Source organism: Diadema setosum, chromosome 18, assembly GCF_964275005.1.
Source record: "Diadema setosum chromosome 18, eeDiaSeto1, whole genome shotgun sequence".
In the NCBI taxonomy this organism is placed as follows: Eukaryota; Metazoa; Echinodermata; class Echinoidea; order Diadematoida; family Diadematidae; genus Diadema; species Diadema setosum.
In genome coordinates, this window is record NC_092702.1 from 37434440 (window position 1) to 37458505 (window position 24066).

The following is a 24066-nucleotide window of genomic DNA, read 5'->3' on the forward strand; positions in this document are numbered from 1 at the left end:
TACTCGTATGGTTTCAAGTCGTCAAGCTCTTTCAGTAGACTATCAACCACCTTGTCTTCATCTCCAAAATATTCATCAAGCACTTGCCAAGCACGCTCAACACTAATGCATCCTTTGATCATGTTGCGCTCTCTGTTGTTAACCATTGCCTCGGTGAGCTGATAGAAGCATTCAATCTCGGTTAAACCTCCTGCACAGTGAACAAATAGTTCCTTGAACCGTTTGTAGTCCTTTAAATCCCCGCTGAAGGTTGGGAATTTCATCCTTGCCATCTTTGGGGTAGGCAACGTTGACTGCATTGGAGCAGGGGACGACGTAGGGGGAGCTTGACTAGAGATTGGCATCGTGGTTCCCGGATTCACAGGCTCTGAAGGACATGGCGATGCAGTGTGTGTTGGAGAGGTTGATGTTGAATCAGTATTACTTGCGGGGTGAGAAAGACGATTAATCAAACGCTTTGCTCGGACGAGAACTTGAATGAAGTCCTTCTCACATTCCGTCATCCACTTTTCCTCCTCATCGAATTGTGATTCAGTCTCGATTGCGTCGATTAACTCTGCATGCTTCTCCTTGACTCGGTGAAACTGGTCTTCAGCTTTGGTGACATAACCCTTTAATATTTCCAAATCACTGGCATCATCTTCAAGAAGACTTTTGATAGTTGAAAGGGTTCGGGTCAAATTACCCTTTGTGTTTCTTCTTGAGAGTTTCAGCTTATTGATGTCAGCCATGATGTCTCAGCTTACATACGTTTGTAGCAATTGTTTCCCACGTTTACATATGTTGTTGAAGATTGTGGTGGACTCAATAGACTTTCATATACATCTCTCACGTTGTTGCAATAAAGAGAATAGATCAGGCGTATGACTTGATTTTGTTGCCTTCTTTAATCTCTTGTGGTATACAAACGGACAAATTCAACAACAGTGTCGGTTACCCTGTAGACGAAACAGACAAGAAAGGCATTTATGAAAAAACACATATACAATGCTACACTAATAAACATGCTCAACTTCTTCATCTCAATAGATGAATGACAAGAAATGAGTTTCTTCTCTCATTTTTTATACTGTTGTTTTCCATAATGTATTTATACTAGGGCTTACAGTGTATTTAATCAAGTTGTCACTACAACAAAGAGAGTAAAACCAAAATGCGTGGTATGCTTTGAAATTGAGGAAAAATGATATGAAAAATATATTTTTTTTTCCATTTTGCGTATGCATGTAAGAAAGAATACAGATTATACCAGTTTGATGTTTTGCTTCAAGCATTGTAAGCCTTTTTACACTCTGTCTGAGATGCTGAGATTAAACAGTGAAAATAAACTCAAACAATGAGCTGAATTAATAGCAGTTCAAATATAACCAACTCTCCTTTGATTAGTTTTGAACAATACTTCAACATGTGAAAGTCATTATGAAATACTCTACGTGATACGAATAGCACTGTCGTGACAATACTGTAAAACTCCTAACTCTAAGTCTAGGCGTGTGCCTCTTCACCAGGAATGTTGGTTAAAATATCACTCCGCGACCGGCATTGTGCGCGGAACCGTTTCCATGGAGTCAAGCTAACAATAATGTAGTTCCTACTAACGGTTAGAAAGTGCCTTAATTTTGGTGACCTATATGTGCGTTAAAACAGCAATGTACAGTGTACCTCCAATTATATCATACATATTATTGTGCTACAACCTTCATCGTCCAGATAACCTTTCACACTAAATCAAACTTGTTTTCAATTTGAGAACGACAGCACTTGAATTCTCACGTTCACCTCCACGTCAAAACATCCTCTCACTGAACATGTATACTCTACGCGCACTGCACTACTGACTGCACTACGTTCTGTAAGTCAACGTGCGAACTATGATACAATAACCAGCGAACATTTATCATCTTATCAGTGCGATAAAAACATTCCATAAGAATTCATACTGCAGTTGTATTACCTTAATAGTGTCGGGTGAAATCCTCAGGAATCTATGGAAATCTGAAAGTCATATCAAGCGAAAAACTGCTACGAAAACTCCGTTGGTTAGCAAACTGCTGTGACTACATGTGAGACAATCATGTAAGCGACTCATGAATGATTTTACTCGCTAGTTTCTTGACCAGTCGCTCTAAGTCAATTACAATGTGTATCATAACCACAATAGAAAAGACCTGGTATCGCAATGAAAGTGTCATATCATGACAGTATGAAATGCATGATAGTGGAAAAATCTGGCATGTAAAGGAAGACAGGCTTTGTGTTCATGAGCATTTGGATCATCTTCCAGTCTACGTAGTGTGTAAGGAGATCTCACCACCCCAGACACTGACTCAGTCGTTCCTGTGTCCAGTTAGGAGATCTCACCACCCCAGACACTGACTCAGTCGTTCCTGTGTCCAGTTAGGAGATCTCACCACCCCAGACACTGACTCAGTCGTTCCTGTGTCCAGTTAGTATTGTTTACTCTCCTCACCTCTCCTGATTGTCCCTCACACTCTTCCCTCCCAGCAGGTTTTATGGGAGATTTGTATTTGCAGACATGCATTTCCATGGCAACTCATGCACAATATGCACTGGTGTATACTCCATGAGAGGATGGAGTATAGCTTCCATGCTACCCACCTTCCTGGTAGAAATGTGTGTGCACCAATAGATGGCTAAAGCAGTGTGTGATCACCAGGCTAGAATCAGATTCTACTGAATCACTCACAGGTGCTCATGCAGAGTTGAACCTGTACTGTACTGGTGACATTAATTTCTTGAAGCAGATGCTTGTCCACATTTGAAATCTAAACATGTAAAGTAATTGTGTGTTCATTGTTACAGTGTAGATGTATGCATGTGTTTGTCTGTGTGTGTGTGTGTGTTACAGGGATGTACCTGTGAGTCTTTAAATGCACTCACTGGTGAAAGATAAATATTTGGTTTCGCTACCATGCATTGCAATATTTTTGGTTTTCAACAGATTATGCATTTTAAACTAATTTGAAATATTATAATATGATACAAGAAAAATTTGGCTTTCTTTTTAAGAACAAATATGTACCCGGTAGGCCTATACATGTAGCAACACATCCTTATACTGTAACAACTAAGTGTGCTATCAAGGAGGTATTCTCTATCCCTTCCTTGCTAAACAAACAAACAAACAAACAAACTAACAAACATACATATTAATGTATACATGAAAAGCTATTCAATCAAATCAGTATTATCGTTCGGTATGTGTTTCGAGCCTACAGTGACTGCCAGTTTAGTACACAATGTATCTGTACATGTATAGTACATGTAATTTTGCTAGATTGTGTTTTCATTTGCTATCCAAATACATGTATCTCTGTACAGTCAAACCTGCCTAATCGGCCACCTGTCTATAGCAACCACCTGTCTGTAGCGGCCACATAAAAAGATTGCAGGACGGTGCAGTGTACAAAACTCTTTGGTATGGGAGTGCTGATTTCACATGTCACTTATACAACACATGAGTTATGCGCATGGTCTGGACTCAAGACATGCATTGTGTGTGTGTGTGTGTGTGTGTGTGTTTGTGTTGAAATTGAAAAACAAAAGCGTTTGTGTGTGTGTGTTGTGTTGTGTGTGTGTGCGTGTTGGAATTTGAAAAAAAAAGTGGTTTGGTGTGTACGTGTGTGTGCGTATGTGTGTGGGTGTGTGAGTGTGTGTCTTTGTTGTGGGTGTGTGGGTGTGTGTGGAAGTGTGTGTTGTATGTGTGTCTGATGTTTTTAAGTGACACTATATTACTGTATGTTAAATCAGTACTCCCATACCAAAGAGTATACACTGCACCTTCCTGCAATCTTTTTATGTAGTATGAATGCATGAATGCCTGTTTGGCAATTTTGGCTTTATGTTAAGGCACATATTTGACACATTAGAGCAAGTCCTTTTTTCATCAAAACACGTATACTGTGTTGAGAATGTATCTCTCTTATAAAATCCGGAGGCATATAGACAAATATTGATTTTCCTTAAGATTAGAATGATTTTTCCAACCCAACCCCATCTTTGAAGCTGTACTTTACAATATGTGTATTACTATAGGCACTTCCGGGTTCAGGCTTCTGGTAGTCGACCTCTTTGCTAATGGCGGCGGGTCGTTCAATTGGCCCCGCTTCTATATGCGAGCGCGCGCTCTATTACATATAATAGAACCTCTTTGGATCCAGCTGAGCCTTCACATACTGTCAAGTCACTATCATGTGAATGAAGGCATAGAATAACACAAGTTATTTCTGGAGAGGTTAAGCAAACCACTTTAAGATGCCAAATTTTATCAAATCATTGACACATAATGAGCTTCTTCCTACTGTGTGTATACACATGCCTTCATGGTTTCATCTGGTTTGGTTGTTTAAATCAGTGTTTGTGGGTATAGGGCTATTTGCTTTCATGCTTGGTTTCCAGTTTGTTGACACATGTAATGTGAATTTGATACAAATGCATTTTGTACAGGATTGCACAGTCTTTGTTCTCAATTGTTTGGAGCACATATCCCACAATTGTTTCTTTGAAAATAGAAATCTGTCCTTAAACTACTCTGATCTTTAACATAGATTATGTCTGGCATGAACTGCTAAAGATGAGTGAAGTCAATTAGAGGGATGGTTCATTGAGAGTGAAGTGTGTTAGATAAACAACCATTATCCAATTGAATTCTCTCTTACTCACAGATTAGCTGCTGCATGATGTTTGAAAGGCAGAGCAGTTAAAGTACATTAGATGGTATTGTAGTCATGATACAGATTGAAACCAGTCAAATTAGGAGGGATTTGAACATGTTGGTGGTGCCTAATCAGATTTATAAAAAGGCATGCCTGTAGTCCCAAGATTAGTAAAGATGAAGTTGGCTATGAGTGATTTCTATTATGAGTCCATTTATTTATGTGTTGACTGCAGTATAGAATGGCAATTACAGCTAGAAACAAGTAGATTACAAAGTTAATTCAACATTTACTTTTGAAGGATGGCAATTATAGAGTATTCAAATACTATTCTCATCTGTAATGAAATGCAAGATTTCATTTGTGTAGTTCACGCTTTTTAGAATACATGTAACTGTACGTGCATACGCAATGTTACAGATGGGCAGAATGCTCTCTTTTGAGCTTCATATTATTTTGTACTGCAAAATGGTGGTCATGTCATTATGAGTATATTTACCATTTTTATCTAGTTTAAATCATTGATGAAACTAGCAGACCTTCCAATTTGACAGTATATTGCCATAGGCCAGACTAAGTAATTTATATAATGAGACATGACGAGGTGTTATTAAGTGTTAAGATGAAGAGTATTAGCCTGTTAGTTATAAACTTGGATTAGGGAACTACGGAGGGCGAGTATCATGCAAAATATATTGTGTTGAAATTCATATTTATTACCTTTATTTATTGTTTTTTTTTTTTTTTTTTTTTTTGGGGGGGGGGGTTGAATCTGTCTGTAGTCATGTATGTATAGGTAGTGTTCACTGGACATGCAAATCCATCTTATAAAAAAGTTATAATAGAAATTAAGATGGAGAACTGCAATCAATCAATCAATCACAGGTTGCGATTGATTGCAGCTTTCATGAGATTTTGTGATTGATTGATTTCTATCACAAGTTTAATAAGACAGGGCCCTGAATGCCCTCCTTCAGCATAGAAAATGCAAACAACAGCGAGCAAAATAATGTGCATTGTGTTTTAAACAAAAAGAAGGGGATCTAATCATGTGACAAACTTCTTTGAATTTCAGCTTTGTGTGGCCACACTGCACAAAGTATGTGCCGTTTTGTTACTATTACTATTATTACTATTATTTATTCGGCATTTGCAAAACAATACAAGTGATAACAGAGAAACAGAATAAACAAACTAAACACAAGAAAACAAAGTGTTAGGCTTTCCCTGTTGAGCTTCCTGAAGGAGCCGGGTTGGAAAAAAGCAATCAAAATCACTATGACCCTTGGGCCTCTCCAACCAAAGTGAGAAGTGAGGAGGTTTCACTGGTTTCACTGGTAACTTCTCAAAAAGTGTGTGGCCAGATTGGCCAAACTGCATAAAGCAAAATTCCGGGAAATGAAACCATGGGTACTTATGCATAGTCTGACTGGGGCTATAGTCCTGTGAAGGTACAGGTATAATGTAGGGAAACTGAAAGCATTATGAGTGAAACTGACATCATGCCAACACATTCAGATTTTTGTAATATTATTAGGTGATCCGAGTATCCTCTCGGATCACCTTCTGTATCTGTACTGATTCTTTCTTCTTCTTTTTCTTCTTTCTCCTCAAAAGTTGTGTATGGATTAGCTCAGAAAGTCCTCTTCTTATCAATGTCAAAATCATACCATATATGTATCATGTCCCAAAGACGGCAATCGAACTAAAATCAAAGTGATCAGTCGACCGTGACGTCACTATGACGTCATTATATGAAAACACATTCTCAATCATATGTCATTAATGGAATGGAATTTTTCAATGAAATTTACGTCACATATATTTCAAATTATGCGCATTCTACTCATATTTTCAGAATCCATATTTTCTCTTAAAAAATGTGCGTACGCGCGCGTTGAAATATTTGTATGCTCAAATCGAGCTCAAATTTTTTTTGCACACGTTTCAGACCATTTGGAGCATTTTTTGAAAAATTGAAAAAATTGGACGGACGCGTACGCGCGCGCACATATACGCACGCACAGCTCATATGCAATAGAAATTTCCCGTTTTTTTACACTGATCGGATGCCTGAATTGTCAAGGAATATTTCTACCAAGTTTCAAGTCAATCCGACTCATTATGACGTCACACGGGAACGTCAAAGTTAAAATTCCGCGCGCGCGGCAATGGCGATATACAGTGCAACTATGCCAAAAAACCGCCAATTTTGAATCCGATTTTACTCGCCAGGATGGACGGTGACCCCCCATTTTCTTTACATATTCTGAAAGCTGATGAGTTGTAAATGTCATTTCATGGGTTGGCGATGCTGGAAAAATGATTAAAAGATATCAAATTTCTTAATAAAGTAAAAAAAGTAAATTTTCAAAATGACGTCATCAAATTTTAAGTTCATTCAAGCGTATCTCACTTATTCTTAAGTTGATTTTCGTCCAAAATTCAATATGTTGTAGCTTATTGCATGGTCTTTCAGTCATATAATAACAACATTTTGATTGGATGACGGCATCACCTCGTAAAAATGGATTGAAAGTAACATTATCAAATTTGACCAGTTTACGTGTTATCTCTATGGGAGTGCAGTTTTTCTGGAAATGAAAACTGACATGACTACTTTATCGACCACTAGCTCACTTATGCTTCGGTGAATTTCTCCCATATTTTAGTATGTTGTAGCTGAGACTTCGGGCTATCGCCAGTGTGCCCTTCGTTTTTTCATAAGGAGTCGGCATCATGCCCAAAAACTTGGTTGAAATTAAAGCTTATCTTCCATGTATTTTCATATTCCTTTCTTTCTGCAACTTTCTTTGCAATAACTCAAGAAAAGTAAGACCTATCACCACAATATTTTGCACATGTTTAGTTCATGTCACGTACATTATTTCATAAAATAACAACTACTTGATCGGGCACCATCTTGGGTATGTAAATTAGGGTCAAAGGTCAAAAATGTTTCATCCTGTATCTTGGTGAATACATGTCCTATCTTTCTCATATTTTGCACACGTAAAGACCATATTACAAGAATCATTTCACAAAATAACCACTTTTTGCTCACACGCCATCTTGTCTGTGCAAAGTAGGGTCAAAGGTCATATGTACTTCTTTCTTTATCTTCATTATGACGTGTTATCTCTATGGGAGGGAATTTTTCTAGATGTGAAAATTGACATGATTGTCTTTATCGACGACTAGCTCACTTACCCTTCAGTGAATTTCTTCCAGATTTTAGTATGTTGTAGCCAATGTAATACTCTTTAAGTTTTGTTCATCAAAGTTTCAATCGGATGATGTCTTCACCTCGTGGAAAATGGATATAATGTAACCTTGTCAAATTTAACCAGGTTACGTGTTATCTCTATGGGAGGGAATTTTTCTGGAAATGAAAATTGTCGTGACTATCTTTATCGAGCACTAGCTCACTTATGCTTCGGTGAATTTCTCCAAGATTTTAGTATGTTGTAGCTGAGACTTTGGGCTATCGTAAGTGTGCCCATAGTTTTTTCATAAGGAGTCGGCATCACGTCCAAAAACTTGGTTGAAATTCAAGCTTATCTTCGATGTATTGAAAATGACGTCATCAAATTTTAAGTTCATTCAAGCGTATCTCACTTATTCTTTTGTTGATTTTCGTCCAAAATTCAATATGTTGTAGCTTATTGCATGGTCTTTCAGTCATATAATAACAACATTTTGATTGGATGACGGCATCACCTCGTAAAAATGGATTGAAAGTAACATTATCAAATTTGACCAGTTTACGTGTTATCTCTATGGGAGTGCAGTTTTTCTGGAAATGAAAACTGACATGACTACTTTATCGACCACTAGTTCACTTATGCTTCGGTGAATTTCTCCCATATTTTAGTATGTTGTAGCTGAGACTTCGGGCTATCGCAAATGTGCCCTTCGTTTTTTCATACGGAGTCGGCATCATGCCCAAAAACTTGGTTGAAATTAAAGCTTATCTTCCATGTATTTTCATATTCCTTTCTTTCTGCAACTTTCTTTGCAATAACTCAAGAAAAGTAAGACCTATCACCACAATATTTTGCACATGTTTAGTTCATGTCACGTACATTATTTCATAAAATAACAACTACTTGATCGGGCACCATCTTGGGTATGTAAATTAGGGTCAAAGGTCAAAAATGTTTCATCCTGTATCTTGGTGAATACATGTCTTATCTTTCCCATCTTTTGCATACGTAAAGACCATGTTACAAGAATCATTTCACAAAATAACCACTTTTTGCTCAGACGCCATCTTGTCTGTGCAAAGTAGGGTCAAAGGTCATATGTACTTCTTTCTTTATCTTCATTATGACGTGTTATCTCTATGGGAGGGAATTTTTCTAGATGTGAAAATTGACATGATTGTCTTTATCGACGACTAGCTCAATTACCCTTCGGTGAATTTCTTCCAGATATTAGTATGTTGTAGCCAATGTAATACTCTTTAAGTTTTGTTCATCAAAGTTTTAATCGGATGATGTCTTCACCACTTGAAATGGATATAATGTAACCTTGTCAAATTTAACCAGTTTACGTGTTATCTCTATAAGAGGGAATTTTTCTGGAAATGAAAATTGACATGACGGTCTTTATCGAGCACTATCTCACTTACTCTTCTGTAAATTTCTCCCAGATTTTAATATGTTGTAGCTGAGACTTTGGGCTATCATCAGTGATTCTCCATTTTTTCATACGACGCCGAGATCACGTCAAAAAACTTGGTTGACATCAAACTTATCTTCGATGTATTGAGATATTTCTTTCTCTCTGCAACTTTCTTTGCAATAACTCAAGAAAAACAGCCCCTATCATCCCCATATTTTGCACATGTTTAATTTATGTCACGTACATTATTTCATGAAATAACAACTACTTGATCAGACACCATCTTGGGTATGTAAATTAGGGTCAAAGGTCATAAATGTTTTAACCTGTATCTTGGTGAATACATGTCCTATCTTTCCCATATTTTGCACACGCAAAGGCCATGTTACAAGAATCATTTCACAAAATAACCACTTTTTGCTCAGATGCCATCTTGGCTGTGCAAAGTTGGGTCAATGGTCAAATATACTTCATTCTGTATCTTCGTTATAGTGTATACCGAATTTGGTAACAAAGATAGCAGACCTGACTCTCTTTTCTAAATGAGAATCCAAATATCACACGTCCAATGTCTCTAAACACAGATGAAACCTATATGGTCATGCCTATTGCGATCAGGACTCGAATCATTGATTAAAAAAAAATCGGATCACCTAATTTGTCAGTCTTGACAAATTCCAAGTCTAGTGTTAAACTTCCCGTTGTCACAAAAAAGGTTCTTTCTCCTCAAATGTTGTGTAGAGGTTAGCTCAGAAAGTCCTCATCCTATCAATGTCAAAATTATACCATATATGTATCATGTCCCAAAGACGACAGATCTAATAAAATCATAGTGATCAGTCGACCATGACGTCACTATGACGTCATTATATGAAAACACATTCTCATTCATATCTCATTAATGGAATGGAATTTTTCTATGAAATTTACCTCACATATAGTTCGAATCAAGCTGAATCTACTCATGTTCTCAAAATTCATCTGTACCCTTAAAACGTGCGCGTACGCGCGCGTTGAAATATTTGTATGCTCCAATCGAGCTCAAAATTTTTTTGCACACGTTTCACACCATTTGGAGCATTTTTTTAAAAATTGAAAAAATCGGACGGACGCGTACGCGCGCGCACATATACTTACGCACAGCTCATGGGCAATAGAAATTTCCCGTTTTTTCACGCAGATCAGATGTCTGAAATGTCAAGGAATATTTCGACCAAGTTTCAAATCAATCCGACTTAATATGACGTCATACGGGCCCGTCAAAGTTGAAATTCCGCGCGCGCGTCAATGGCGATATACAGTGCAACTATGCCAAAAAACCGCCAATTTTAAATCCGATTTTACTCGTCAGGATGGACGGTGACCCCCCCATTTTCTTTACATATTCTGAAAGCTGATGAGTTGTACATGTCATTTCATGGGGCGGCGATGCTGAAAAAATGACTGAAAGATATCAAATTTCTTAATAAAATGAAAAGAATAAATTTTCAAAATGACGTCATCAAATTTCAAGGTCACTCGAGCGTATCTCACTTATCCTTAGCCAATTTTGGCCCAGATTTCAGTATGTTGTAGCTTATTAAATGCTCTTTCATAAATAAATTTACAAAATTTTGATTAGATTACGGCATCACCTCATAAAAATGAATTGAAAGTAACCTTGTCAAATTTGGCCAGTTTACGTGTTATCTCTATGGGAGTGCAGTTTTTATGGAAATGAAAATTGACATGACTATCTTTATTGAGCACTTGCTCACTTACCGTTCGGTGAATTCCTCCCAGATTTTGATATGTTGTAGCTGAGACTTTGCGCTATCGTTAATGAGCCCGTTAATTCTTCATACGGTGTCGGGATCATGTCAAAAATCTTGGTTGAAATTAAAGCTTATCTTCGATGTACTGAGATATTTCTTTCTTTCTGCAAATTTCTTTGCAATAACTCAACAAAAACAGGCCCAATCACCCGCATATTTTGCACATGTTTACTTCATGTCACGTACATTATTTCATGAAATAACAACTACTTGATCAGACGCCATCTTCTGTATGGAAATTAGGGTCAAAGGTCATAAATGGTTCATCCTGTATCTTGGTGAATACATGTCCTATCTTTCCCATATTTTGCACACGTAAAGACCATATTACGGGGATCATTTTACAAAATAACCACTTTTTGCTCAGATGCCATCTTGTCTGTGCAAAGCGGGGTCAAAGATCAAATATACTTTATTCTGTATCTTAGTGTATACGGAATTGTGTACCATAGATGGCAGGTCTGACTCCCTTTTCTAAATGAGAATCCAAACATCACACGGCCAATGTCCCTATTAACAAGATGAAACCTGTTTGGTCATGCCTATTGGGATCGGGACTAAAATCATTGATTTCCGAAGAGATCGGATCACCTAATTTGTCAGTCTTGACAAATTCCAAGTCTAGTTACTTCTTTTCTTCTTCTTCTTCTCCATGTGCAGAGATGTGACAAGCATCATTTTGGCATCAAACAGAAGACTAACCTGATTCTTGGTCCAGTCGAGGGCCAGCAGAAAGCCCTAGCCAAGACCTGGAATACTATCAAGTCTGCCGCCCAAGTCAAGAAGGTACAGCAGAGCAAGTCATGTCCCTTCTTGATGAGCTGCAAGTCACTATACAATATAATTTTCAAAACTACATAACCCACGCATGGCCAAGACTGTGTATCATTTTATAAGTCTGCTACAACATGTATGTTCTCTGTCATTAGGTTCAAGTTAAACTCTTCGATCTCTGTGAATTATTGGCAGGAGGGATTGGCAAGCGCATTACCAAGTTCACAATTCTCATTTCACGCAGTAGACCAAAACACAGATGACCTACCAAGTACAACTGTACCCCAAATATTCTGCTCTATTAGTGTATGCATCCAAAACATGCAATATTCAGCAAGATGTGTTAGTCTAGAGTTCTAGTGGGTAGTTAATATAACTCATAGAGATTTTAGATTTTAGTGCTTACAATGATAAGGCCTAAGCATTCAACTTCTTTTTCAGAGTTTCTCAGTGAGTGTTCTATTAGCAAGAGTAATAGTTGGGTTTGAATAGTTGGATAAGCTCTTGCCCCCTTAAAGGTAGGGAATCCCATTTGCATGCCTTAAATGAAGAGTTGTATAAATACAGCTTGGTATGTTGAAGAGAGTATCATTTTAGAAACTCCCATAAAGTATTGAAAGTGGAAGGTAACATTTAGTACAGGATTGACCGTTAGATTTTGAATTGAATTTTTTTGGGGGCTCACCGTAAATTCCAGTACATTACTACAGTGTAGGTTACCTTTGCAGACCCATGCACTGCATGTGTGTCCATCATGTATATTTTGTGAAGAAAGTTCATCAAAACTTACAAACATTTCTATATACATTCTTGCCACACACTCTATATGTTATTACATCAGCTCTTATACTTTTAGATTTGTGTTTATAGATAAAAAAATACAGAAGACTGCAACAAAAAGGCTTAAGTGTGGCTGACACACAGAACTAATGAGTAGTTGAGTTTTGTGCATTATTCAAATTGTAGATAACTGTTGACTTCCAAATTTCTCAGCAGTGGCCTAAACAAGTCCCCTGAGGTTCATATTTAATGTTTTGCTGCATTTTGGGAGGTCTGTAAAAGGTAACCCCTACCTTTAAAGGGAAGGTAAACCCAAAAAGCAATGTGGATTGAGTGAAAGCAGCAACATTAGTAGGACACATCAATGAAAGTTTGAGGAAAATCGGACAATCGATGCAAAAGTTATGAATTTTTAAAGTTTTGGTGTTGAAACCGCTGGATGAGGAGACTACTAGAGGATATGACGTATGAGTGGACAACGATACAAAGAAAATATAAAGGAAATTCAACAAAAATTCACTTTTATAGAATTATGAAAGAGCAATGGACCAACCTCTTTCAGAAAGCAGGGGGAATAATTGCTACCCCTAACAAATGTCAATATCAAGTTGATGGAATTTGTAATTTTCATGAAAAATGGATTTTTGTAGAATTTTCTTTATATTTTCTTGGTATTGTTGTCCACTCATACGTCATAACCTCAAGTAGTCTCCTCGTCCAGCGGTTCCAACACCAAAACTTAAAAAATTTATAACTTTTGCATCGATTGTCCGATTTTCTTCAAACTTTCACTGATGTGTTCTACTAATGTTGCTGCTTTCACTGAATCCACATTGCTCTTGGGGTTTATCTTCCCTTTAACTTCAACGTGCCCACACAACAAAGTTTATCATCAAAGGTAGATTATCATTGATGGTAAGCTCCTGCCCCCTCCCCCCAGCCCCATAACTACGAATGAGTCCCACTCAGTAAAAAAACCACAGAGCTGGAAGTTCGTGATGACCCCAGTACAAGGAACACTGTCTTTATGTTGGAGGTTGACCTAGGGAATGGGGGGTTTACAGAGAGGTCACGCTTACCTTCGAGTTAGTTGATTTCGTGTCTACACGATGCTTAACTACGAGTGAGGACCCCCTGCGTCTTGTGGATAGAGCGTTAGCCCTGAGAAATTTTGTGGTTCATATCGTCTCCGGTCACACGAACCGACGAATCCCTCAGGTTTGCGTAAGAATGACAATTCGAGAAAAACTCGTTTGAAGTTAGCCCATTTTTGATTTACGGTTGCTACACTTTCATGTCAATAATTTCCAATTATTTTTGTAGTACATCAGACTTCAATTCTTGCTCTAACTTGTGAAGTTTTTATCGAATTGTATTGTTAACAAATAAGCGGGAAATCGTCAAAGCGCTGCATGCATGTATTTTCGGTCTGCAAAGAACGTTGTCATTTTCCATGTGTGTCCATATGTACATGTACATTGAGCGTTGTCATTGTCAACACATGTATTACATAGTATGCGCACTGTGCGCGCGGTCAATGAACTGTTGAATCTCAAAAACAACACGCAAGTCAATGCGCACTGATTCGTCGGTTCGGTGACCGCGCGTACTAGTACGCGCGGTCACCGAACCGTCGAATCGCCTGATTGTTTAACACACGCGTCTATGGGGAAAACAAATAATTTTCACAAATGGAATTACATACTTCTACAAAAGTGATAACTATGTAAAAATTACACACTGAGAATTTCAGAATATGTAGTATGGAATGTCTACTATCGAAATGATTGAAAATCTCAAAATCGAAAATTTGACCCAAAATCGAGTGATTCGTCGGTTCGTGTGACCGGCGACGATATCATCGAGTTAACTTTGAGTGCATCTTCACGGTACTTAAAGGACAAGTTCACCTTCATAGACATGTGGGTTGAGTGAATGCATCAATATTAGTAGAACACATCAGTGAGAGTTTGAGGAAAATTGGACAATCTGTTCAAAAATTATGAATTTTTGAAGTTTCTGCTCAGTCACGGCTGGATGAGAAGACTACTATAGCTTGTGATGTCACATGTGTACAACGATATAAAGAAAGAATAAAGAAAATTCAACATATTTTCACTTTTCTCGCATAACAAAAGAACACTCAACTTCTCTCTTTTCAGAAGGCAGGGGAAATAATACTACCCTTAACATACGTCAATAACTAAGTTGAAGAAATGTGCACTTTATGCAAATAGTAAATTTTGTGAAATTCTCTTTTTATTTTCCTTATATTGTTGTACACATGTGACATCATACACTGTAGTAGTCTTCTCATCCAGCAGTGACTGCGCAGATACTTTAAAAATTCATAACTTTGGAACGGATTGTCGGATTTTCCTCAAACTTTCACTGATGTGTTCTACTAACATTGTTGCATTCAATCAATCCACATGTATATGAAGGTGGACTTGTCCTTTAAAGACATGCTTGTCCTCAAAGTTAGCTTAACTTGAAGTTAAAGGGACTGTACAGTACTAGTTGAGGTAGGGATTCAGGTTTATAACATTCCTAAGTGAAATAATGAGAAACCTCTTATGAAATATGAAATAGCATGTAATTTTAAGAAGGATTCAACGTTTATTTGATGAAAATTGGTTTTCAAATGGCTGAGATACCCAAAAAAATGATAATGATAAAAGGCGACAGGCCACGCCTTTTATTAGGATATCTTTGTTTCACCTTGTTTTTGGATATCTCAGCCATTTCAAAACCGATTTTCATCAAATAAACTTTTGATACCCCTTAGAATTGCATGCTCTTTGACATCTCATATGTGGTTTCTGAATATCTCGCAAAACGTTAAAAGCTAAATCCTCACCTCAACCAGAACTGTACAGTCCCTTTAAAGGGACTGTACAGTACTGGTTGAGGTGGGGATTCATGTTTTGAACATTCCTAAGTGAGATAATGAAAAACCTCTTATGAAATATGAAAGAGCGTGTAATTTTAAGAAGGATTCAACGTTTATTTGATGAAAATTGGTTTTCAAATGGCTGAGATATCCCCAAAAGTGTTAATAATAAAAGGCGACATGCCACAACTTTATTAGGATCTCTTTGTTTCACCTTGTTTTTTGATATTTCAGCCATTTCAAAACCGATTTTCATTGAATAAACTTTTGATACCCCTAAGAACTGCATGCTCTTTGACATCTCATAGAGTGGTTTCTGAATATCTCGCAAAACGTTAAAAGCTAAATCCTCACCTCGACCAGAACTGTACACACCCTTTAAGGATCACTGTCTGAACGTAACTAGTATTTGCTGGTAATACCATTATTAAGCCAGATATGTATTTGCTTAAAGGAAAAAAAAGATCAAATTTTCACCTGTCATTCTGAAGAGGAAAGCAGAGATCAGTGAAAACTGAAGCTGCATTTGTAGTTTGACAACATATTAAAGGACAAGTTCACCTTTATTAACATAAGGATTGAGAGAATGTAGCAATATTAGTAGAACACATCATTGAAAGTTTGAGGAAAATCGGACAATCTGTTCAAAAGTTATGAATTTTTGAAGTTTTTGTGCAGTCACCGCTGGATGAGAAGACTACTGCAGTGTATGATGTCACATGCGTACAACAATATAAGGAAAATATAAAGAGAATTTCACAAAATTTCATCTTTTGAAAAAAGTACACATTCCCTTGACTCGTTACTGACATATGTTATGGGTAATATTATTCCCATTGCCTTTAGAAGGAGGCAAGTCAAGTGCTCTTTTATTATGCGAAAAAAGTGAAAATATGTTGAATTGTCTTTACATTTTCTTTATACTGTTGTACTCATATGACATCACGAGCCTTAGTAGTCTCCTCATCCAGCGGTTCCAATACAAAAGTTTTAAAAATTCATAACTTTTGCATCGATTGTCCAATTTTCCTCAAACTTTCACTGATGTGTTCTACTAATATTGCTGCATTCTCTCAATCCTTTTTTTTAATGAAGGTGAACTTGTCTTTTAAGTAACCATTACATGTTGGTAATTATTCAAAATGCTTTGCTTGCAAAGAATTTTATTGATGTAAGTAAACACTGACAGAAGAAATGACCCTGAATGTTGGTTTGCCTTGGAGTGGGTCACCAAGAGGTCAGGAAGAGAACAAAGAGAAAGCCAACCTATTGACTCCACACATGTACACATAGACACACATCACACACACAATGTGTGCAGGAGAGACATCACAGTTGCCTGATGTGTGACAAGAACATGTCGTTTGAAAGAACTATTAAATTTTAGTACCAGGTTAGATTACATACTTTCATTGACATGCACATTTACAGGCTTGTACGTACATGTCTTTTTCTGTCTGATTTGCTACTCCAATGATAGTTGGTATTCAAATAGAGCCCTTTCCATTGTTATGGTGCTATCTTTTCACTGCATTCACACTTTATGAATGTCCTCACAAAGGATACATGCTCCCAGACTTACAACACATTGTAGTTTGCAGTGACAGTGACTACTTACAGGTTACAGCAAATGATTGCCAAGTCCTTCTTCCACACCCCCCCCCCCCCACCAATTTGACCTACAGGTAGGTCTCCCTATGTGTTTTTAAATGGTACTTGTACTGACATTATCATCCTCATTCTGTCGTTAAATAGCATTGTTTTTTGAGTTATCATTTATTTAGCCAGTCATGAACATTATACAGTTAATCGCTATATGAATAGATAACTAGTTCTCAATTTAGCTGTATAAAAGTGACATATTTCATGTTTTAGTAATTGCCTTTCCTGTCATTTATCACATCACAACACGATTGCCTTCAAGATAAAAGCAATGCGGAAACAATAGGAAATGAGATAAACAGCAAAGATAAGGTGTTGTGGAGATACATGTATGACCTCAACTGAAGGGAGAGATTACAGAAAGGTGTTAGTGAATTAAGGATTGCTTGTAAAGGCAGCTAGATTTGTCAAGGAAAGAAGAGTAATCAGAAGAATGGCAAACAGACAGAGGACAGACAGTCTTGACAAGTGAGAAAAAAAGTTCTGAAACAACATTGCCAGACTCTCCTGAGTTTGGCCCCCAAATTGTGTTTTTTCCATTTTCTTTCTGCTCGTGTGATTTTGTCTTTAGTCTATGAATAAAATTCAATGATATCACTACTTATTTTCACTATTCAGTTTTATTATAGTTATTAAATTACTACACACACACACACACACACACACACACACATATATATATATATATATATATATATATATATATATATATATTTATTTATTTGTCATTATTATTTATTATTGTTGTCATTATTTTTAGTGAGCATGCATATTCTGCAATGGGTACACATTTAGTCAGTTGCAGCTGAATTTTCTCAGCTTGATGATATCAAGAAAAACCTCGGATGTTCATTCATTGAATATGGCCTGGGGAATAACATGCTCATTATGTCATCCCCCCCCCCCCCCCCCATACACGTGTAGAATGCAGGTCTCCTAGCTTTATTCACATTTAATGTTTAGTCATTGACCTCATTTAATGTAGCAGGGAGGTATGGATGGAAGTAATGTGACTTGTGCACTCTACTGACTGCTGTAGACTCGGCCATCTGACACACAAACTGTACATACCCTCATCACACTTCAGGCATATGATTAACTTTAATAGTATACTGATGAATAAACCTTGCAGTGTTTCTTTCTTATGTTCTTTTATGCTCTTCCCCATCAACTCTCTTTCCTCTTTCTTTCATTTCTTTTCCTCTCATCTTGGTTTTCTGTTCATTATTCTCCTTTTTGTCCAAAAACTCTTTGCTTACTCTTTCTTGTTTTGTATTTATCTGTACTCAATGTTTGCACCTTTGTTTTAATGTGTCTTCCTCTCACCTGTCAATTTGTTTTCCTCCCCTGCCTCAATCTTTCCTTCTTCCAATCTGTTTGTTTGTGTGTTGTCATCTTTGTCTCTGTGTGTCTCTCTGTTGATGTTTTTATTTCTTACTCTATCTTTGTCTGTGTGTATGTGTGTTTCTCTCTGTGTCTCTGTTGATGTGTTTGTTTCTCACTCTGTCTGTCTTTGTCTGTTTGTATATTTCTGTCTCTATCCTTTGTGTCTCACTCCTTTTCTCTCTCACTCTTTCTGTCCCTCTGTCATGTGACATCCTTCTCTCTCTCTCTCTCTCTCTCTCTTTCTGCTTGCTATATTTATAGAAAGAAGTCAAGGAGCGAGAGAAACTTGAGCGTCGTATCCTGGAGGAGCTCAATCGTATGTTTACTGAGTCAGGTAAGACTGGCCCCAGATCTATGGCAACCTCATCTCCACTCCCAAGGAACCCCATCTACCCTACCTCCTACTGTTACACTACCCAATGTTCCATTAAATCCCCTGCCCTTAAAGGGTAGCCTGAAAGAAGAAAATAGAACAAGGTTCTTCTGACCTTTTCTCTTTTCTCAAACTGTTGGCTGGAAGTCTGAGACACTCCCATGTCATTCTGCATCTCATCCACACCATGTAAGATTGATGTGGGTTTCCATTTATCCAATGGACACTTGTGTATCAACTCCACTAAATAGTTCTGTTTATGCTTGGACTGATGACGTGATGTGAAGATGTTCATAATTTATGGTATAATTTTGCCTTCTGAGGCAGCATCAAATGAAATACCACACGTTTCTTGTCATTTCAAGATCTACATATTGATGGTAGACTTACACTGTAACAAGTACAGTAGATTGAATTAATCCTGTATGTACCTAGACCAAGCTTTTTCATCAGCATTCTGTAATCCATCCAAACTTGACCTTCTTTTAAAATTTTGTAAAGTTAGCAAGCCTACTTAGGTAAAGCAGTGTGCATCATCTCAACAAGAAGGCTTTGGTAACACACCAGGGATTAGGTAATCTCCTTTATTAAAATCATTGACAATTATTTTCCAGACACCTGTGCGAACAATGCACATTAGAAGGTTGAAAGGTGTCGGCAACATAACTGACAAAATATCCATCATGTCATATGAAATTTTGAGGGAAGTCCCGGAAATGTATTGAAGGTTGTGAGCTCTCAAAGCTAATGAAAAAGAAAAGAAAAAGAAAAAGCGATTTAGGTTTCAGGAAGTAGGTATCAATGTAATTCCATTGATGTGATACACCATGCATTTCATATGATTGCTGGAGTATTGTGCATTTGTTGACTTGTGTGTGTATGTGTGTGTGTTCTTGTAAACGGCCTCAATCTGGAGCATTGGTGAGTTTCGCTCCAGGCAATCTAGGATACCTTTTACACCAGGCATATGCCTGTTTGTTGGGAGCAGTTAAAACAAAATGAAATAAGTGCCCTTAGAAGGCCCTAGGGGTAGCATAGCAAGGGGTGTATAAATCGCCTGCCCATTATGTATATTTAGTGCTTGCATATTATACAAATAGTGAATGGTCACAAGTGCGTCACTGCGATGGTACAAGATTTCGCACAAGGTGAAAAACAAAGAGGCTCTCTACTGAAGGAGGCCAAACCTAGTTGACCAGTGTACAACGTACCTTGTCTTTCACCAAGTTTGTGAATGGGTGGCACGGTATGGTTGCAGTCGTATGTGAAAGCAAGTGGTTGAAGTTGTAAGTAAAATGAGTAACTGAATGCATGCTAAATTACATTGAATGTGTGCAGTAAAGTTATGTTTAATGACATCAAATGCTTGCAATGGTGCAAAATCTATGAGTTGATGAGTTGAACATGGGAGTCAATGTAAATTGGTGACAGCAGTGCGCTATCCATTTTTGCTTGAACAAGATTGCATGGCTCATTGCTGACAGTGTGCAATCGTACTTTTAACTGCATGTCACGTGATGAGCAGTCAACCTATCGGATAGCTAGATTCTTCTTAGGTGTTGTATAAGGGCAAATAGTACTCATACTTGCCAACATTTTCATTTGAGAAAGCGGTAGAATCCAGGATGCCTATATGAGCAGCGCTAGCTTTAATGCTAATAAAATCTTTCAAAAGCGGTAGTCTACCGCCAAATGCGGTAGAGTTGGCAAGTATGAGTACTTCACACTTTTCAAATGGGAAGATTTCATTTTTAGAAATATACATATCTTCAGTTGCTGCATGTGTACCTGTAATCTACATGAAGCCTAACATTTATTAATAAACTTAGATTAAAATGTTAAATTTTAAAAATTTTCAATTTGAATTAGCCAATATATAAAAAAAAACGAAAAATGTTTTTCAGAAACAAATAATGGAACATTCCAGGTTGCCTACAGCAAACTATTTTTCAACATTTGAAGCTTCTTACAAGAATGTGTATGTGTGTGTATGTCCATGCATGTGTGTGTGTTTGTGGGTTGTGTTGACCCAGAACTCTGCCCCATGCTTTTAAACCTAGCTGTTCTTGATATTATAAAGTTTGCTCTGTGAGTATATGTAGTCAGTGTAGTGCATGTACGCACTTCAGTGCCAAGCTATGACATAAGGGCATGTCGTGTTTGAATCCCCCCCCCCCCCAACCACACACACACACACTCACACATTGGTGTGTCATCCAGGTAGGGTAGTGGACTGTTATCAGCACCAATTGAGCTCCCAAGCTCAATAAAGCATCCTCTATTTATAGATGCTTCCTGCTCTTGATTCTAGGGTAAATACAATCTGTACATATAATCCATCCTATCCTGGCATGTCATGATAGCTCACACAGAGGATCTGTTCACATCTGCATTTTTCTTCTTTCCCAGAACACTGACATGATTCATGTGAGAAGGGCATGATATTTGAGCCCGAGGCACATTCACATTTGAGTGACTGTGGTATTTAAAATCACAGTACCGGTATTTAATGTGTTACCACGATTCTCATCTGTGAAATACCACAGTAATAGATACTGTAGTAATTTACTTGGTTCTATTCTAATTTTTAAAATGCCATGGTATTCTGGTAAGCACTGCACATATGCGTATCTCCAATGTGAAGAAGACTGGAGATGTGTCAGGTTTTGTGAGAAATACACTGCTGTATGATTGGTGGTATTTTATGATAGGATGCACTCTCAAATCTCAAATGCATAAATTTTATAAAAAATGCAAAGTTTGAATTGCCACAGACCCTAAATACCCATGGTATTTCGCAATGTATTTTGTGGTGTATCTGCATTCACAGTATTAAGCTGTGCAAAATACTGCAGTATTTCATCGTCAGTGTGAAAGCACCATCGTCCCCGAAAGATTGAGCCGAAGACTATCATCTCCCTGAATCCAATCAAGCCTCACTGTCTCTACAGTATAATGCCATGTTTCTCCAACAAACAAAGTCCAGTAATGCAGTCCCCATTCAGGTACCCATAGGGCTGAGGAAAGATACAGGAAATGCTTGGTATAAGAATAGGGGCGGGGGATGGAGATGAAATCTATTTTGTATTCCAAAGCATGTTGAAATGGTGATAAATTTTGTATGTTTAACTTCAATCAAGGAAGAAGAGTCAGTCATTTAAGTCAAAGTCTGGGATCAGTGTGAAAAATGTTCCTTCTGAGATACATGCAACCTGTCTGACAGTAATTCATTTGTTTCTCTTTAAACTGGCTGTGATGGCATTTGATGCACTGAAGTAGTTTGGTGGCCAAATTAAATCTAGGACTGGAAATGGAGAAGAGAGAGAAATGTTCAAGCTGCATGTTGTGATAGGCCAAAATATTTACTACTAACATGCATTTTATATTGAATGTTTTTGCTTTAACAATTTATATCTCATCAGTGTGAACTTGCACCTTTGGAGGTAACAGTATTTTTTGGTAGAATTTTACTGCTCAGCTCCTCAGTTGCTGCTGTTCCCTTACACTGAATTACACACTGTCATTGAAGATAATACTGTCATTGTTCCATATGATGCTCTTTGTCAAAGAAAATTAATTCAGACATAAGTAGAAGAGACATCCGATCCCTGCCTCTTGTGTGATAAGTCGTAATCATATTATTTCTTTCTATCATTAGATTGGAGGTAGAGCTGTAGAGCAGTCTTGATATATCTCATCCCTCCACCCCACACTCCTACAGGGTGCAGAGACATTATTTTTCAGTGGCATACTGAAACCATTTTTTTTTTTTTTTTTTTGGTTATTGCCACCATCACCGTGCTTCTTTGATCCACTTCTGGCTTCTTCTACAGTGTACCTCATTTTATGAACAAGTGATACATGACAAAGGATAAACAGGGAGGCATTTCATGAAGCATTTTGGTTGGATACTTTTCAGACAAATTTACTCTAAGCTCTGCCAATAAGATGCAAGGATTTCAGTAGCTTAAAACAATTTGTCAGAAAAGATATCTGATAAAGCGCATTGTGAAATGCTCCCAGCACACTTATCAATTGTCTTTACATGACAGATATAAAGATCCAGACTTGTGATTTATGGGCCCACCATATAAGATAGCAATCAATTTAAAAAGTGTTCGTTGCCAGGAAGAGATGAACTTCTGCATTATCTTGTCCTGTCATTTCATTCATTGATTGAATAATGCTTCCATGGCTGAAAGGCGAGTGTATAATTTAGTGTGCTGGTAGAATCAATCGAGATCAATAGCTCCACTGTTGGCATAAATTAACTGGGCAAGAATTCAATAATGAATGAGTATACACTTTGCTGAGCAGGCTATTATGTGTGTGTAGTCACAGTGTATATAGATCAAGTGCAGTTCATACAGTATGAGTAACTCACTAGCACTGTATACGAAAGTCATGGAAAACCATCATCCTCTGATATTTCTTTTTGCCCCTTTGTAGAGAAATTGGTCCGTAGGACCCCCATAATGAGGAATTATGCAAAATTATGGTGACCAAGACAGTGGTAATGAAAGTCATGGTGACGGCATTAGTGATGGCAATGACGATGGTAGTAATGGAAATGACCATTATGATGATGATTAGGATTGCTTTGGTGGTGGTGATGGTGATAGTAATGGTGATGGTGAAAATGGTAGTGGTGAATGTGATGGTGATGGTGGTGATGGTGATGGTGATGATGGTGATGGTGATGGTGGTGATGGTGATGGTGGTGATGGCGATGGTGGTAGTGGTGATGGTGATGGTGATGGTGATGGTGATGGTGGTGATGGTGATGGTGGTAGTGGTGATGGTGATGGTGATGGTGATGGTGATGGTGATGGTGGTGGTGGTGATGGTGTCAGTGTAATGATATTAAGTAATTATGATAACAGCAGTGGCAGGAAAATCAATGAAAAACATTAGGTGAACATTAAATTGATTGTTGTGAAATATCTCATCCTTGTTCTGCATATCTAAAAAAAAAAAAGTATACTACAGAGTGCGACAGGAAGTTCTGTTTATAATATTTTCCTTTGCTCTGTGGATGGGGACTTACACACTTAAAGGACCCCACCCCCCCCCCCCCCCAAA

General features: G+C 37.6%; 1 protein-coding gene across 1 annotated transcript in view; it reads left to right on the forward strand.

Moving 5' to 3' along the window:
* LOC140241644 (phosphatidylinositide phosphatase SAC2-like) overlaps positions 1-24066 on the forward strand; it is a 111844-nt gene that overhangs the window by 63586 nt on the left and 24192 nt on the right. The window contains exons 4-5 of the mRNA XM_072321385.1: positions 11777-11902; positions 18873-18945. Coding sequence (XP_072177486.1) covers positions 11777-11902; positions 18873-18945 — 199 coding nt within the window. The remainder of the gene's footprint in view (positions 1-11776; positions 11903-18872; positions 18946-24066) is intronic.